The sequence below is a fragment of the Phyllopteryx taeniolatus genome, chromosome 1 (genome assembly GCF_024500385.1).
Source record: "Phyllopteryx taeniolatus isolate TA_2022b chromosome 1, UOR_Ptae_1.2, whole genome shotgun sequence".
NCBI classification, from domain to species: domain Eukaryota; kingdom Metazoa; phylum Chordata; class Actinopteri; order Syngnathiformes; family Syngnathidae; genus Phyllopteryx; species Phyllopteryx taeniolatus.
In genome coordinates this window covers 18429420-18447996 of record NC_084502.1, presented here as the reverse complement: position 1 = coordinate 18447996, position 18577 = coordinate 18429420, and the positions used below count along the sequence as shown (strand labels likewise).

The following is an 18577-nucleotide window of genomic DNA, read 5'->3' as shown; positions in this document are numbered from 1 at the left end:
TTTCTCACCTTCTTGTTCATCAAGCCAGTGTCCCAAAAAAATAAGTCTTTGTTGGTGAGACTCTTCAGGCTGGCTGGGGGTGAAAGTTAATTAACTTAGCGTCCGAGTGAAAAACCGTGTCTCAGCCTTGATGAGATCCTTCGGACTGGCTGGTAATTCATTTAGCATTCGTGTGCGAAGTTAAATCTCCCGTGCTTCTCCTTTGATAAGTGGATCAGGCTTTCCTTCGATGTCGTGTGTACGCAGACTGGCTCAGCGGGGCAGCTGAGGCAGGTATGCGGAACAGCACAAGATTGGGGGTTGCTGGGTGTCATCTTTAATGTCGTGTCCATTACAACACCAACAACGATTTTTGTACCTTGTGTTTTGCACCAGTCTAAAAATCACCAGCTTTCAAAAATTATCAGTCTAATCTGAAAAAACACATACAGATCAGGTGTATTTTCAGTTTAATAATTTAGCTTACATTTATTGTTCATCCGTTTGCAATTTAGCAAAGCTATGGGAACATGTTGTTTGATTAGCATAAAAGTCTGAGCCCATGCTAGCCAGCCAATAACCAAAAACCGTTCTGAAAACAGGTATTGTATATAATTGACAATAACAACAACCCCAATTCAAATGAAGTTGGGACGTTGTGTTAAACATAAATAAAAACAGAATACAATGATTTGCAAATCATGTTCAACCTACAATTAATTTAATACACTACAAAGACAAGATATTTAATGTTCAAACTGACAATCTTTATTGTTTTTAGCAAATAATCATTAGCTTAGAATTTTATGGCTGCAATACGTTCCAAAAAAGCTGGGACAGGTGGCAAAAAAGACAGAAAGTTGAGGAATGCTTATCAAACACCTGTTTGGAACATCCCACAGGTGAACGGGCTAATTGGGAACAGGTGGATGCCATGATTGGGTATAAAAGGAGCTTCCCTGAATTGCTCAGTCATTCACAAGCAAAGATGGGGCGAGGTTCACCTTTTTGTGAACAAGTGCATGAGAAAATAGTCGAACAGTTTATTGAATGTTGTTAAAAGTGGTACACATGACCCTGTCCCAGCTTTTTTGGAATGTGTTGCAGCCATAAAATTCTAAGCTAATGATTATTTGCTAAAAACAATAAAGATTATCAGTTTGAACATTAAATATCTTGTCTTTGTAGTGTATTCAATTAAATGTAGGTTGAACATGATTTGCAAATCATTGTATTCTGTTTGGCGGCACGGTGGCCGACTGGTTAGCGCATCAGCCTCACAGTTCTGAGAACGCGGGTTCAATCCTCGGCCCCGCCTGTGTGTAGTTTGCATGTTCTCCCCGTGCCTGCGTGGGTTTTCTCCGGGCACTCCGGTTTCCTCCCACATCCCAAAAACATGCATTAATTGGAGACTCTAAATTGCCCGTAGGCATGACTGTGAGAGCGAATGGTTGTTTGTTTCTATGTGCCCTGTGATTGGCTGGCAACCAGTTCATGGTGTACCCCGCCTCCTGCCCGATGACAGCTGGGATAGGCTCCAGCACGCCCGCGACCCGAGTGAGGAGAAGCGGCTCAGAAAATGGATGGATTCTGTTTTTATTTAGGTTTAACACAACTTCATTCAATCCCAACTTCATTGGAATTGGGGTGTAATTTGTTCTTGCACATACCGGTACATTTAATTTAAAATCTTTACCTTTACTTAAGAAGTTGGATGAGTATTTACTTGAGTACAGTACTCAAATAAAGTACTGTTGCTACCTCTGATCTTAAGCACGGGATGTATATGGGAAGAGGATTCAACATTTAAAAGGTAAGTTTGACTATCTGAAATTAATGTAGATATCAACATCTTTGTAACTAGTCATACTTGCATTTAGAATAGTTGAAATTTTCATTCAGGGTATATCGTACAGAATTGTGGATCGTCATAATGGAAGCCAGATATATCTGTAATTCAGTTGTGCCTAGTCAAAACTGATTTAAAGACACATGCAACCAGGGTCTGAAATTAACATTCATCAGTTGCCAAATGCAACAAAATTATCCATTTGGCGAGTGAATCTCAGAGCGAGCGCTACTTGCCACGTGGTGAGTGAATGTTTGTATCAATGTACACAAATATACACGCGCTAATCATAGTGCAGCGGCGCCTGTCCTGGAGCCAGTAATATTGGAGACACATGTAGACTGGTTGGGTGAACTCCCATGCACCCTCAAGGACCCTGCCGAGGGTATAGAGCTGGTCCACTGTTCCACGGCCAGGACGAAAACCACACTTCTCCTCCTGAATCTGAGATTCGACTTCCCGAGGGACCCTCCTCTCCAGCACCCCTGAATAGACCTTACCAGGGAGGCTGAGGAGTGTGATCCCCCTGTAGTTGAAACCCACCCTCCGGTCCCCCTTCTTAAAAAGGGGGACCACCACCCCAGTCTGCCAATCCAGAGGGACTGTCCCCGATGTCCACGTGATGTTGCACAGGCGTGTCAACCAGGACAGCCCTACAACATCTAGAGTCTTTAGGAGCTCATCCACCCCCGGGGCTTTGCCACCGAGGAGCTTTTTAACCACCTCGGTGACCTCAACCCCAGAGATAGGAGACCCCGCCTCAGAGAACCCAGACTCTGCTTCCTCATGGGAAGGCGTGTCGGTGGAATTGAGGAGGTATTCTCCCCACCGGCTCACAACGTCCCGAGTCAAGGTCAGCAGCGCCCCATCCTCACTATACACAGTGTTGATGGTGCACTGCTTCCCCCTCCCGAGATGCCGGATGGTGGACCAGAATTTCCTCAAAGCCGTCCGGAAGTCTTTCTCCATGGCCTCACCGAACTCCTCCCACGCCCAGGTTTTTGCTTCAGCGACCACCAAAGCTGCATTCCGCTTGGCCAGCCGGTACCCATCAGCTGTCTCAGGAGTCCCACAGGCCAAAAAGGCCCGACAGGACTCCTTCTTCAGCTTGACGGCATACCTCACCGTTGGTGGAATTATGAATAGTCAGTCAAATTGTAGATACTGTATCTCAAAACGGAGTTAGAAATATCCACAATTCCGTCGAAGATATCACATAGCAGTATCAGTAATAACAAACCCCATAAACATGAACGGCGAAAGTGATGTCATTTATCCTCGGTGAAATGACGTTGCAGATAAAGTACCTGAAATGATAACTGTGGATCCTAAAAATGGAGTTATGGATATCTCAAATGTTCTTTTTGACCTGGCAAAACTGAATTGTAGAGATATCTGCAACACATATCCAGTCTAGCTGGTAAATGTTAAGAGGGCTTCCCATAGTTGGATGGGGTTTATCTGTACATTCTGACGTCACACGTGGTGTCATATGCTGCCCGGCTGTCTGAAGTGCACCACCTTCTGGCCCATCATGTGAGGTCAGATAGAGCGGGTCATATTTCAATCAGTTTAATTTATAAAGTGCCAAATCACAACAAGAGTTGTCTTACTTCATATAGTGAGTAGACTTAGGATCATGCTCATTGTTTCTTATATATTAATAGACCTAAAAAAAAACCTCATGTGAGCAAACACTTTGGCCACAAAAAATGTACCCTTTACTGCAAGCATATTATGGAAAATTTACTTTTTAATTACTAATATACAAAAATAGGTGGGTCTCTGGGGTGCCTACAAGTGAAAACTTAAACAACCACGTAAATCTTTTGTCGGTCTCTTGAAATATATGTCCATGAATGAAGCACTGTATTTGCTTTACATAATAAACACCCCCATGCAGTTTCTCCAGCCACAACTTGGTGGTTAAGTTTCCAAGCAATGATCCGGACGCCAGACTACAAGGAAGCACTATCATGTCAAAGTTAAAAGGTAGAACTGCAGTGATAGCAGAGATTAGCGTTAAATAAAAATGTTATCAGTTTATTCAGTCAGTTTTTGATAACCAGCACATACTTGAATGTCTAGTGAAGACTTCCACATATGAATTGACAAGCGTTGCTTTTCTCTTGAGACTTAAGTTTAGTTCGACAACAGCCTTGTTTCGCCCCCGGTCATCATGGTAAAGAAATGCCACTGTCCTGATACAAGAAGGGAGTGGGGTGAAACCGGGCTCATTTGCACGAGAGAGAACTACCCCAAACAGCGTTATAAATATATGTTAAGTGTACTATAATTCTTTACCTTTGTGTATTTTGACCGAAGAATGTCAGAGACCTTTTATTAAGACACTGCGAGCTTTTATAAATTGCACAAAATGCACAAAATGCCTTCTTTAACTGAAGGAAACTTTGAACAAAGACAAACGCAGTGTATGGAGACTATCTGCCTCGCCCGTTGGGTTAAACGTCAGAAAGCGTGAGAGGATAGGTGAACAGGAAGAATAAATGTATAACCAACATAGAGCACTTACTGTACCTGTAACAAAAGCCTTTGGCCACGTAAAATTGTGTTGCTTTAGCACAGCCTTGAGGTGTTTACAGGTACCAAAACTGAAAAAAATATATACTGGGACATTGTATTTGTGTTGCATTTTCATCTTTTTGGTCGTTACCTGGGGTTACTTCTTGGTAGACGGAACATGACCAAAAGACGAGCGGTGCCATTGTGGTACTGTAGTTACTCAAATGGTGAAAACCAATTCCTTTATCTGCACCTTCATCCACATCATCTGGGGGTGATCTGTTACTTTATGTAGTTTTTTTGTGTGGAATTCCCTCTCTCTAACAGAGCTTCTATATAAGTTTTTTTTTTTTTAATATGTCATAAACCGCATGGAAACGGTGAAGAACAGAGGGTTGCGTCAGGGGAAATCCTCGATAGCGCTATAACTAAGGGGGTTATTCAACAAAGGTATGAGCCAACTATAACATCTCTTGTATAAAGTACATGAAAGCAACACTTGAGTAAGAAGCTAGTCATCTTGTAGAATATTTCTTGATTAAAATTGTCAAGGAATCTGATATTTGCTGTATTTCAGCATCAAAAATAATTTTCTGATAGTAAATGGAGTTAGTTAATAGTTTAAGTATTTCGCAAATTTGTTAAAAGTAAGTGAATGAAGTCTATTTTAAGTGAGTGGTTAAATATTTTAATTTACAAACCCAGTCGTTAGTAGGACTACAATAGTTACAGATCTTCATGTTGGCTTATGAGTGAAGTTAGCTAGCATGTTAGCCTGGCCATCATGTTAACCATATGCCTAAACATTATAACCAAAAGAACTTGACTTCACTGTATTAATATCAATTCATTTAACCTACTAGGCTCGGGAATTTTTGAATGCCAATACTTCACTCTGTCACTTTTATAAATGCATTACTTCCAGTCGGAAGAGTTTTTCACTCCAATGTATGAAAACCATTTCTGTAAGTACGCCCACATGTGTAACATTGTCCTCGTTTTCACTAACACAAAGTTCGCATTATACTTAGGGATGTTATGTGAGCAGCAGAGCCAGCAGGAAATTACAGTAATTAAGTATTTTTACCTGGCACAACAAAGGGATGAATTCAGGACAGGCATGAGCCAGCTATGGCTATAATCTTGTTTCACAAGATAGCTGCCATACTGTATGTGTGCTAGAGTTTCAGAGCCCTCACTGCCCTGGGTCAAAACAGAACGAGCCATCAGAGGACGGCAGAGGTCGCAGTGTATCTAAACACTTTCTGGGGTCGGAGGGGGTTGGTTCTGTGTTCTATTGGGGGTGCAGAGGGAAAGTCCAATGTAACTGCAGACAGCTTGAAGTTGGGGTAGACAAGGAGAACACAGGAGGAAAACAGGTCATGGGCTGAGGAGGTGGGGAGCATTCTGATCACTGTGGACTCACAGGAGAAGTTCTGGTGGGCTTCACTGTATGTGTGTGTGTGTGTTGGTGGGGGGCATGCTAAGGAGGGAACTGCTTGATGCTCGCAAGGCATTGAAGAGTGTGAGGGACTGTACCAGTGGACCAAGGAGCAAAAAGCACCAAGGTAAGTTGTTGTTGGGTCCTGTTCTGTATTTGGCCAAAGCTCTCATGCCAAATATTCAGTGGAACTCCTCATTTAGGTCTACAAATGAGCAATGTGTATAAATTATATAATGCAGGGGTGTCAACCTTTATTTCATTGCAAGCCACATTGTAGTAATGCTTGCCCTCAGGGGGCCAGTTGTTACAGTGAAACTACATAAATTTATAATCACTTGGGGTGCAACAGTTTGCCAAAAAATCACAGTTCTCTACGTACCTTGATTTTAAGTTTTTTTTTTTTTTTAAACCTATGGCAAGCCATGACGTCTGCTAGCCAGAAACTGAGTGGCACTGTATTTGTTTACTGGCTAAGCTTGTGGTTAGAAATTGAGGCAGTTACACATCTTGTCCCCAATATGTTCTGTGTGGAAATCTGTATAATCGCCTCATCACATTAAATAATTTACCCTGGATTTGTTTGTTGTCCTTTTATGACTAGTTTTGAACAGAGGTCAAGCAGAGCTTTTGTGGACCACATAAAATAACATTAAGGTTCTGGATCTGGTCTGTGAGCCTTGGGTTTGAAACCTCTGATAGACTGTATTCTAAGAATTTGTTTCTGACCACCCCAGTTCGCTTGTGTGATCTGGCCTTCTTGCCGCTTCGCAGTCTCTAAATGTTACATTCAAGTGGATTACTGTGCCATTAATTAGATTCCCTCTTGTGACGAGGCAGCTGAGGCAACATCTGTGGGTGGCGTTCCTTCTGTCTGTCACTCGCTTTGTGTCCTGTTCTCCGGTGGTTCACAGGGGACCCGCTGGGATTTAGTCAGGATTAGATGGTCGGATCGGGTGGCTTGCCACGTGACAAATTGACATGCCACTGCTGAAATGAATCTCCTCAGTCTACTTTGTGCGAACAGAATCAGGTGACATAAGAATAATGCCTTACACAAGGTTAACTGTTTTTTTATGTTCCTTGTTGCTGGATCCAGTCTTATTTTTACTCTGCCAATTTTCTTCAGAATTGACGGAATTAGTATTCTATCTCAGACTGCAACATTTGAATAGTGTGTAGTCTGGGTCACTTGTGGTTACTGCAGTCAAATATCATATCTAAGCTTGGTGCAAGCTTTCAATAATTTTTTTTAGCTGAATATTGCTAATGTCCTGTGGCAAAGCAGCTCTCCATTGATTTCAAGTGACCCCAAGATGCTGAACACAAAGGTCAGATCATTAAGTATGTATTCCTCAGCCTCAGCCTGGTGCTCAGCCAGAGCATTGCAAATTGCTTAACACTGTACTGTTTTTTTGTAATTTTAGTCTCTTTGATTTCAAATGCTTTTGAGCTTTCTTTTTTACTTTTCTGTACATAATTTTTTTTTAACACTTACCTTGTGTATGAAATGCGCTATATAAATACATTTGTCTTGTCTTCACCATTCTGCTGCAATGGGAGGTTTAAGACCGAATGTGACTGAACTGTCGTGCAATGTGTAGGGTCCTGCAACTAGTTTTCAGGAGTAGCCGACCATCAGCAACTAGTTTTGCTGTGATCTGAAGGTGAACGGCGTCACAACATTACAGGTGTAATGACCAATCGAAAATGGCATGTTGTACAACATGATCTTCCACAGAAAGAGGAAGTTTCTGGGTACAAAGTTGGCAGCCGCTAAGCTGTACCAATGAAGTTTATGCAGTAAATATTTACACTCACTTTCAAGGACAATCAAAGTTTCAGCTGCATGAAGAGTGACAAATTTGTGGTGACATAAATACGTATGGGCTTGTGATTGGCTTCAGTGGTAGTACTTGTAGTAAAATGGACATGTCAGTTTCTGCAATATAACCTGTATTTTCGACCAGTTTTACATAGTAGTTGTTTGGTTTTGCAGGGTGAGGAAATGCAACTTGAAATGATGCCATCATAGACAGTCTGCTAGTAGACTTGGCTCTACATTTGTGTGAATGGCACTTGTCGGGTTTTGTGTTTGAACTTTTCATAAATTGTGTTTTTCAGTAATACTTAACTACTGCGATTGGCTGGCGACCAGTTCAGGGTGTATCCCGCCTCTCGGCCAGAGTCAGCTGGGATAGGCTCCAGCACACACGCGACACTACTGAGGATAAGCAGTACAAAAAAATGCATGGATGAATGTATAACTATATTTATAATTTCATGTTACTGTGGCTAAAAAGTACAGTGTGGAGAGTGTCTGTCACAATGCATGAGTGTTGTCCATTAATGGTGCTATCATTGCAAACAGCTGTTCAAATATCCATACTCTCTCCATCATATTGGCCCATTTCCTCTCTTTGAATTATTAGAATAAAGCTACAGTGGCCAGGGAAATCCACTCTTTCCTTGAGAATATGGCCATGTTATTTTTGGTTAATTTTTCTGCCTAAAACTATTGTTTCCTGATAACACAAGAGGTCGCAGTTTCTCATTTGCAGCGAGTGGCCAAGTGTGGAAGACTCAGTTGCTAACTTTAATTGGTTTGCCATTGTCCAGTTCGGTCTTGTTCTTGGTCACATGGTGGTGCACGAACAGGTCTTGTGATTGTCACAGCAGCAGGAGGTGAATCAGACACGGTGCTGATGAAGTGCCTGCACATCGTCCGTCAGGGAAAACGGTTATCTGTCACATAATTGATTGGCCTTCCGTGAAGTCTTCTTATTTTAAAGACCCACTAAGAAAAAAGAAATCACAAAGTATGTGAAATCAGATCAAGATTTGAGACATTTTTTCAGCTTCCAGACGCTGTGGGCGTGTCGTTGAATGCTCTGAAAACTCAGCACCTTGGAACTTTCAGCTGTCAATCAAACACATGGCTTATATTAAGCATGCATACACCCAGAAGTGCATACGAACATTCCCACGCAAAGTATAGGATTTATCAAGTTGGACGTATGAGTGGGTAAGTGCCTAAATTTACACACAGGTCTGACCATGCGCACGCACAAAACCTTGTGGTCGAACAGTGAAACTACAAATAGAATGTACTAAGAGAGTCACGAAAGCGCTCCTGTTGTCCCCACGGCATTTGTGACCCCTGGGACATTTTAGCGGGAGATTGGAGACAAATGCGGCATTTCGCAATCGACACTAAGCCGAATCATCCCGATGCGCAATTATTTCCCTGGCCACATCTAGTTGCCATACAGACATCACCAACAAACCGAAAATAAACAACGGTCTCTCAAATATAGTTGGAGTAATAGATTGCACAAAGCACCATCACACAACGATTGTAGCTACGTGAACAGGAAAGGATTTTATTCCTTCAATGCACAAATAATCTGCAATCCACATCGTATGGAAGAACGCACGATTCATTCATTGTACAGAATAACGCCATGGATGCATGTGCGCCTTCATGGGAGCTGGTTGAGGATGCCTTACTGCACGTATAGCGAGCTGTCCCCATTAACAATACTGGTATCCATAATTGCTTGACCTCCTCCAGCTATCCATCCATCCATTTTCTGAGCCACTTCTCCTCACTAGGGTCGCGGGCGTGCTGGAGCCTATCCCAGCTATCATTGGGGAGGAGGCGGGGTACACCCTAAACTGGTTGCCAGCCAATCGCAGGGCACATACAAACAAACACTCACATTCACACTTACGGGCAATTTAGAGTTGTCAGTTAACCTACCATGCATGTTTTTGGGACGTGGGGGGAAACCGGAGTGCCCGGAGAAAACCCACGCAGGCACGGTGAGAACATGCAAACTCCAAACAGGCGGGGCCGGGGATTGAACCCCTGTCCTCAGAACTGTGAGGCAGACGCTCTAACCTGTCGTCCACCGTGCCGCCTCCTCCAGCTAATTAAAGGTAATTCTCATCTGTGGGCTGTGACACATTTTTGGCATTGAGTTTGATGTCCAACCATTTATTTTTATTTTAGAGAGTGCTCTTTTCTCTGATCGATAGAATTAACAGCAGCGGTTAAATTCTCCTACAATCCCACATAATTGTTTACTTTTGTTGGTAACGCCTGCATTAATTGTTCCAAACAGTATTTTCTGGTTTGTTTCCACTTCTCAGAGAAATTCCTCAATCAATGTCGGTCTCATGGAGATATTAATTTTCTCTGCCCTCTTTTTCGGAGAGGGAAGTCAATTTCCAAATTCTTAAAGGGATTCCTGCCACCATACAGTATATGGTCATTTGGAAGTGTTTGCTAAAGCAAATGATGCCAAATGTGCGAGACTGTGGCAGTTTGGAACAGGTGGGATTGATCAACACTCATTACTTACTAGTGTGCATGCGACAGCTGCCCGCACGATTGATAAATACAGATTTTTTGGTACTTAAACGCATACAAGTTTCAGTCTACGAACGAAATTGTCAACCTGTTCTACGCACTCTTGCATAAATGAGGGCCTTGGCTCCTAAGTCGAGTGAGAGAACTCCCAGCGATGCACACTGCACACAATCCCATGGGCCGCAAGGAAGCACTCTGTGGTGGCAAGGCAACCTCTGAGCCCCGGAGTAATGACCAGCAGCCGCGCTGGGACAATTTTCCCTCCTCTGCGTCCGTTTAAATCCACCGGGCCGTGCATCACGCTGCTGTGGCCAACGAAGGGTGCACCATAAGCGGCCACAGCAGTGCAATAGACAGCGGTCCCCCTGGATGTTTTTTTTTTCTTTTTCACCCTGCGATTTTGCAGTTGGCAACTGTGAGGCTGATGGCCCTAACGTCATTGTGCCGGACCTCCAATTACTGTTGCCGCTGATGGGCTGGCGTGGGGCTGCAGAGCCATGCCTTTCGGCGTTGCTTCACTATACCTCGCGCTTCAGGGCACACCACAGCAGAGAAACTGTAGCCCTAATAACACAAAACACATTACACTTCAAGGAAGATATTTTTTTCTTGAGTTGTAGGCATAGTTTGATGGCTAACTGCACGCTGTAGTGGTAGAACCGAGCCAAGTTATTATGAATAAGGAAGTGGCAATTATGTCGAATGGCCACTGCATGGAGTAAGGGCACAAGTAATTATATAGTGGGGGACGGGCGACTCATGCTGCTCCCTGCTTGCATCAGCGTGTCCCCGTTTCAGCGCCGCCCAAAAATATCCAGACAATTGAGATGGTGAAATACAATTCAGTACTAAATTGTTGTCAGTCTTGGCACGTTTTCAGAATTTACATTCAAACATATTTAATGTATTTAGAAAAAAAAAATGAAAATTTCACCCGCAAGGAGTGTTTCCATCTTTAACTCCAAGTTGTACGAGAGTTTGTAGCTTTTAGGCCCTATGTTAGAAAATTATTTCTTTGCACTTATAAAATGTTTTTATTCTATTCTATTAGTTATAACATCATATGAACTCTACTCTAGTTTGTCTCACCTTGCTCCTGCCTCCTTCTCTCACTCTGTGATATTATAGAAGCACAATAACAGACAAAATGTTATTTGTGGTGCCAGTTACGTCAAGGCGGAAGATAACGGCCTGTTCATATTTGTGTATGACTGCACTTAGAAAAATAGTTAGTCACTAGCCGCCAGCCTGGTTGTATTTGAACAACTCCTTGCATGTAAGTTTTTATTAAATTGTACGTCGCATTTCTCTCAAAGTGCTTGTCCTGTCTTTTGTCTGTAGTAACACGTTTTTTCTTGTGATACCTTACCAGGAGATATAATATCCAAAATGTGGCTGGATTAAGCCTCTTATTGCCTCTTATTGCCCGAAGAGTTGGTGTGATGACGGATGTATTGATTTGGGAGCATTTGAGCTGTTTCTTGGGGGTGTACCCTGTATCAGTCATAAAGCACTCGCATCGATTGCTGCGCTCTCCACCACCTCCCAGCGCTGATAGATGGAGGATGAGACTGAACGGGGAGAAGGGTGGAGAAGTCAAGGTAAAATCCAAGGCCTCTCTCAGCATCACAGCATTCATCTAGACTAGAAGCTTTTTAAGAGACACAATCATGTTGTTGGTCATGAATAGTTGAGAAATTACCACATTGGTTGAGTAACTCCGAATTCAAAACGAGAGTAAATCTCATGAATTGATTGTGTTTGTATATTGCTGTAAACAGCAACATACCTCACCACCCTGCAATAAAGGAGCGGCGGAATGATGGCAAGCTCTGAGTTATTGCAATCATTCGAATGGTGACTGTAGAGACGCTTCTCCCGGCTGTTCTTTGCTCATTAATCCATTGCTCGAGTTGGTCTTCCAGCTCGGGCCACCTTGCCTTGTTTCCGCGGAAACTCAGCTTCGTCTTCTTGACTTGGTGAAGCTCGTTTTCCTGCTTCCTCCGCTTGCGAACCATGGATTCGTTGATCTTGAATTCTCTCGCGGCTGCTCGATTCCCATGTTACTCCGCATAACTAATAGCTTGCAGTTTAAACTGTGCTTCGTAAGCGTGTCTCTTCGTAGGTGCCATTTTCGGGGGTCCTTAGCCAAACCGATGCACATACCGGAACTATATACCTACTGGGGGCGTGTCTTTAGCCTCCTCTGTCACGCGCACCCTTTCCCCTTTATGTCCGCATGCTGTCCGCAGTCACGTCCGCCTTCCTCTATATAAGCAGCGTGTCGGCAGGAAATGCTCCCAGTCAGTCAAGCGGAGCGCTCATTAAAGTCACACAACAACATTTACAGTTTTTGGAACTCGGTGCACACATAAGGGGCGCCACATTATAAGGCCCCCCGTCCATTTTGGAGAAAATTTAAGACTTTTAAGTGCGCCTTATGGTCGTGAAAATAAGGTAAATCTATAGCTCCACAATTGAGTACTACATAGACTTAAGTCTTTGCATGTTTTCAGTAATCTTCAAACATGTCCATCCATCCATCCATTTTCAACACCGCTTATCCTGGTTAGTGTCGCGGGACACTGGAGCCTATCCCAGCTGACTTCGGGCGAAAGGCGGACTACACCCTGAACTGGTCGCCAGTCAGTCGCAGGGCACATATAGACACGGACAACCATTCGCACTCACATTCACACCGTCACTGAGTGGGAACTGAACCCATGCTGCCTGCACCAAAGTCAGGCGAGTGTACCACTACACCATCAGTGACTCTTCAAACATGTATAATGTATTAAGAAAGAAATCTCTGAATTCACTTTACAGGGTATTTAAGTTAAGGTACCAGAGTGGAAGGGACGCAGGGTAGGTGTTAAAGAAAGATAAAGTGGAAAGTGGCGGAAGACGAGAGCAGGAATGACGATGAAGAGAGGGAAGGATTGAGGAATTGCGTTTATAAACATTCTCCTGAATTTTTGGTTGAGAAATAAAACATTTTTTATCCTAACAGACAAGAAAATATCCAATGTGCTACAAGGTGGCCTGCAAATAAAACAAGGACAGAGTAAATTACATTCCTGACATTTTCCATTTGTGACCCGTTTCTCTTGACCTTCCACTTTCTTTTGTGTTTTGCCCATTCTATCCTTTCATGCTGTCATCTCTATCAATTGCTCGTCCGTCATCAGTCACTCACTGCCCCTTCCTCTTTTTCCCACCCCCCTTTTGCGTTCTCTGCCTGCTCTGAAGCCAGCGGTTTTGTTTCTTATCTTCCCTCCTCCAACGTGCTCCATCTGCTTGCACGCCTCAGCCTCTCGCGTTTCTGCACTCGCCAACGCTTAGAGGTGGGGAGGGTGCGGAGTCAGAGCAGGATGCTGCTCACATCGGCGGTCGGATACGCTCAAACACAAAGACGCCTGAGTCAGGCTCCCTCTGGCTTCTTCCTTCTCCCTCTGGCTCCCTCCTCACCATTGCCTCGACGCCACACGGAAGCATAAACAAAGCTGAATCCTTTTTTTGTGTGTTTCACGTTCTGTGCCACACCCTTGGTGCTCCATCTTTGTGCAAGCGTGTGGATGCTACAGGTAATCTTGTCCATCAGACAGGAAGCAGGATGAAGAAAATCTGGTCAAAGAAGAGGTTTCAAGTAAGTCAAAATGAACAGAATATTTTACTTGTTACAATGATGTTGGTGAGATTATTATAATGTTTTTTTTCCCTTTTTGAATGTCTTGCCACACCCTTCACCTAATAAGGAGACACAAATGAGTTTATCAGTGGCATACCTTGTGGATTCATATCAGATAAGAAGTATTGCATGCAGAAGTGTATCTAGGTTTCATTGTCTTGTCTCACTTTAACAATTGGTGCACGTATGGTCATTGCAACGAAAATAACCAATAAGGCAACAATTAATTTCAGATGTGCTCTGAGCCAGCATATTATGGATATTGCTATGGCAGTTGTGACATACTAAATAACAAGGCATTCCTATAAGAGGCAAAAAGTGTGTCAGTAGGCTACACTCTATGGCGCCGTCCGCTCACGGCACAGCCAGGATGCTGTGTTGATTCAAGTCTCTTTGCTATTCTATTCTTTGCTACGGTAGGGTTCTGGTTCCAGAAACACAGATGCACCTGCTTCCAGATGATCATGACAACCAGCCAGGCAACAGTTGCCACACACACACAAACACAGCCAATGGGAGCACCAAGAAAATGTGGAGTGGGAATCGAGAGTAAAATGAGTCATTTAATTTTTGGGGAGGGCGTGGGGGTGTAGGAGTACTTTTGTTACTTTCCATCCATTCCAGTGAGTCATGATTGGCCGCTCTACATGGTTCTGATTGACAGATTGTGGCCTGCTCTTTCATACACACACACACACACACACACACACAGGCACACACACACTAAAACCCAACTCTCCTCGCTTATTTTACGACTGTTTCTAATCATTTCCGTTTGTATAGTTCAGAAATTTAGCCTCTTAAGATATATTAGTAAATCTGTTATTTTACTTTGTTTGGAAATGACAGTGTTGAAAGGTACATTATGTTATTACTGAATGGAAGTGGCAGCACGGTGGACGACTGGTTAGAGCGTCAGTCTCACAGTTCTGAGGACCCGGGTTCAATCCCTGGCCCCGCCTGTGTGGAGTTTGCATGTTCTCCCCGTGCCTGCGTGGGTTTTCTCCGGGCACTCCGGTTTCCTCCCACATCCCAAAAACATGCATTAATTGGAGACTCTAAATTGCCCGTAGGCATGACTGTGAGTGTGAATGGTTGTTTGTTTCTATGTGCCCTGCGATTGGCTGGCAACCAGTTCAGGGTGTACCCCGCCTCCTGCCCGATGACAGCTGGGATAGGCTCCAGCACGCCCGCGACCCTAGTGAGGAGAAGCCGCTCAGTAAATGGATGGATGGATGGATGAATGGAAGTGATTCAAAAGGTTGAAAATCTGGCCTTCACAAACAACTGACACAAACAACAAAGTGGAAAAGTGTGCTGTGGTATGAGGACTCCACATTTCAAATTGTTTTTGTGAAATCATAGACGTCCTGTCCTCCAGGCCAAAGAGGAAAATCAGGCCACAGAGGAAAATCAGTTATCAGCGCAAAGTTCAATAGCGAGCATCTGTGAAGGCATCATTAATTCATCATTGGATTCTTAGATTGCCCATCTGCATTGAATATTGAGGCTGGTTAGTGTATATAGGGAACAGATGAGCATGAAACATATACTGTATGTAAGTGTGTGGAGTACTCTGCTTATGAGACATTTCACCAAGATGTCACATGAACTTCCAGGTAGCAAAGGTTTAGCAATCTTTGACGGAACCACAAGTAAAAAAGCTGTTCTATGTCATTTGAACTAGGCAGGGAAAACACGGTAAAATGGCTTGAATGATGATTTTAGCTTTCTACTCTACCGTCATAGTTTGAATGTATGAATTGTCAGTCAAAAATAAGAGCTTACGTGTGGTAATTTGCTTCTGAGGGAGACATTTTAATAGGTAAGTTGGTTAAAAATATGTGCAGTGGAACTCTGATCCAAAATACCTCAAATTAGTAATAAAATGGGCATTTTTCCAATGGAAGTGAATGCCAAAGGCACAAAAATGGCAGGCTACAGGTTCTGCTACAGGTTCTGCTAGATTAATGTTTAGGTTATTTTTTGTAGGACAATCGATAAAAATGTAAACCTTTTGGGGTACATTTGGTGGCACAAGCCAAAACAAAACAAAACATTTTTGTCATAATTTTCACTTCTGGCGTAGTCAATCACTTTTCTGCCACCTGGAAGTATCCTGGCGCCTTTGTTTACAAACATTAAGAAATGGTCAAAGCCATGTTATCTTAAAGGTAACATTGCAGTTTATAGCATTTTGTGAACAAGCAACAGAATGTTTGTCACTTCTGAATAACACTTGTTCTCTGTCTTATTGCAGAGAAACGGCCATTCCACAAGGACATTTGGCAGATTTACGCATGGTGTGTTGTCATTATGAGCTTTTCTCAAATTCTATTCTTCAGCGTATTCCAAATTTGTCTACCAACTGTAGCATCATCCCGGTAATGACTCTTCGCTTCTGGACAACGTCCGTGTCTGCCTTCAAGTGGCCATCAACAAGAGTGGGTCGTACAAGTGTACATCCACCCCCACAATGCAATACATTTGCAATTTAGCCTCTGCATAAAACCCTCATGTGAACAGTGTTGGGCCTTTTTGGGATATTGTGTGCTGATTGTTGTTCAGTTTCTCTTGTTTCACTCCAAATCATGATTAGGCCACATGATTTCATTGTCAAAATGTTTTTTTTAAACCTAATTTAATGCAGCTAAATTTAGCTACAACTTGAAAAAAAGAAACCAGACGCAGTCATTACTTTAATGCTTATTGTTGTTGTTGCAACGGCTTTCCTACCATTAGGCCGTGGTGCTGGAATTATCTAATCAGGATCTGGCTTGATGGTGCGCAACGCAATGAGCTGCAGCTGAGCGCTCTGACCAGTAAACATATGTGTCAGGCCAACCGGTGATTTTAAACCTCAAATGGGTACGAAGAGGATTGGTCGTGTGGGTGAGAGGGATGCTGGTTTCCATAGTAACAGTGCTCTCCCGTCTGCCCTCTCTTGCTGCCACTACGGAAGCGAAGTTTTCCGCTCCTGCAGAAAGCAAAGCTACGGTAAACCTTCCTCTTTTGATGCATTGTTTACTTCTTTTTTATCCTTCGAGGTTTAATATCATTGCCATGGAGATGTGATTTTACCCACATGCGGTTTCAGGTGGCTGGCATCTATCGTTCGATGTTATCTTTCATGTCATTTGGTTGTGGTTTCCTTCACATAATGTTTGGACTTTCCACACTCCCACAGCTCACGTGCTTCCCAGTTTTGTTTTTGTTTTTGTTTAGCTGGTGGGCTAAAGTGATTGTGTTTTTAAAAAAATGAGGCAAGCAGATGCATGGATCTATATGTTCCGCTCCTCATGCAATAGGCTCAGCTGGATTCTTGTAACACCCTGGCTTTAACCCATTAAAGTAGTAAAGTAGTAAAGTCTTCTTCCTCCACCTCCTCCGCGCGTCTCTCTCATTATTTATGTATTTTTCTTAATTTAATTCCAGACTCTGAGACCACAGAGGATGAGACCACTGAGCCCCAGATGGAACCCAAAGGAGGGCTGGGGAGACACCAAGACAAGACCGCCCGGGGAGGATCCTTAGGTATTTATGCATGTGTGTGTGCATGTGTGTGTGCGTGTGTGTGTGTGTGTGTATGAAGTATAACCCCAATTCCAATGAAGTTGGGACGTTGTGATAAACGGAAATAAAAACAGAATACAATGATTTGCAAATCATGTTCAACCTATATTTAATTGAATACACTACAAAGACAAGATATTTACCGTTCAAACTGATAAACTTTATTGTTTTTAGCAAATAATCATTAACTTGGAATTTTATGGCTGCAACACAGGTGGCAAAATAGACTGAGAAAGTTGAGGAATGCTCATTAAACACCTGTTTGGAACATCCCACAGGTGAACAGGCTAATTGGGAACAGGTGGGTGCCATGATTGGGTATAAAAGGAGCTTCCAGAATTGCTCAGTCATTCCCAAGCAAAGATGGGCCGAGGTTAATCTCTTCGTGAACAAGTGTGTGAGAAAAAAGACGAAGAGTTTAAGGAAGAATGTTCCTCAATGTACACTTGCAAGGAATTTAGGGATTTCATAATCTACGGTCCATAATATCATTAAAAGGTTCAGAGAATCTGGAGAAATCACTGCATGTAAGCGGCAAGGCCGAAAACCAACATTGAATGCACGGCCGTGCCCTTCGATCCCTCAGGCGGCACTGCATCAAAAACCGACATCAATGTGGATATCACCACATGGGCTCAGGAACAGAAATGTCAGTAAATACAGTTCGGCGCTACATACGTATGTGCAACTTGAAACTCTACTATGCAAAGCAAAAGCCATTTATCAATAACAACCAGAAACGCCGCCGGCGTCTCTGGGCCCGAGCTCATCTAAGATGGACTGATGCAAAGTGGAAAGGTGTTCTGTGATCCTACGGGTGCACATTTCAAATTGTTTTTGGAAATTGTGGATGTCGTGTCCTCCAGGCCAAAGAGGAAAAGAACCATCCGGACTGTTATGGACGCAAAGTTCAAAAGCCAGCATCTGTGGTGGTATGGGTCTATGTTAGTGCCAATGACATTGGTAATTTACACATATGTGAAGGCACCATTAATGCTGAAAGGTACATACTGGTTTTGGAGAAACATATGCTGCCATCCAAGCAACGTCTTTTCATGGACACCCCTGCTTATTTCAGCAAGTCAATGCCAAACCACATTCTGCACGTGTTACAACAGCGTGGCTTCATAGTAAAAGAGTGCAGGTACT

General features: G+C 43.1%; 1 protein-coding gene across 12 annotated transcripts in view; it reads left to right on the top strand.

Annotated features, from left to right (window-relative positions):
* spega (striated muscle enriched protein kinase a) overlaps window positions 1-18577 on the top strand; it is a 60788-nt gene that overhangs the window by 6125 nt on the left and 36086 nt on the right. For 6 of the 12 annotated variants that reach the window (XR_009789112.1, XR_009789111.1, XM_061777387.1 and 3 more), the window contains one exon: window positions 17291-17389. Coding sequence is in view for 10 of the 12 variants with exons in the window: in XM_061777387.1 (XP_061633371.1) it covers window positions 17291-17389 (99 nt within the window). In the remaining 2 variants the exon portion in view is untranslated. Of the gene's footprint in view, window positions 1-5782; window positions 5920-13456; window positions 13814-15108; window positions 16159-16597; window positions 16853-17290; window positions 17390-18577 lie in introns of those variants that run through there. The other 6 variants (XM_061777411.1, XM_061777434.1, XM_061777419.1 and 3 more) reach the window with 6 other exon arrangements.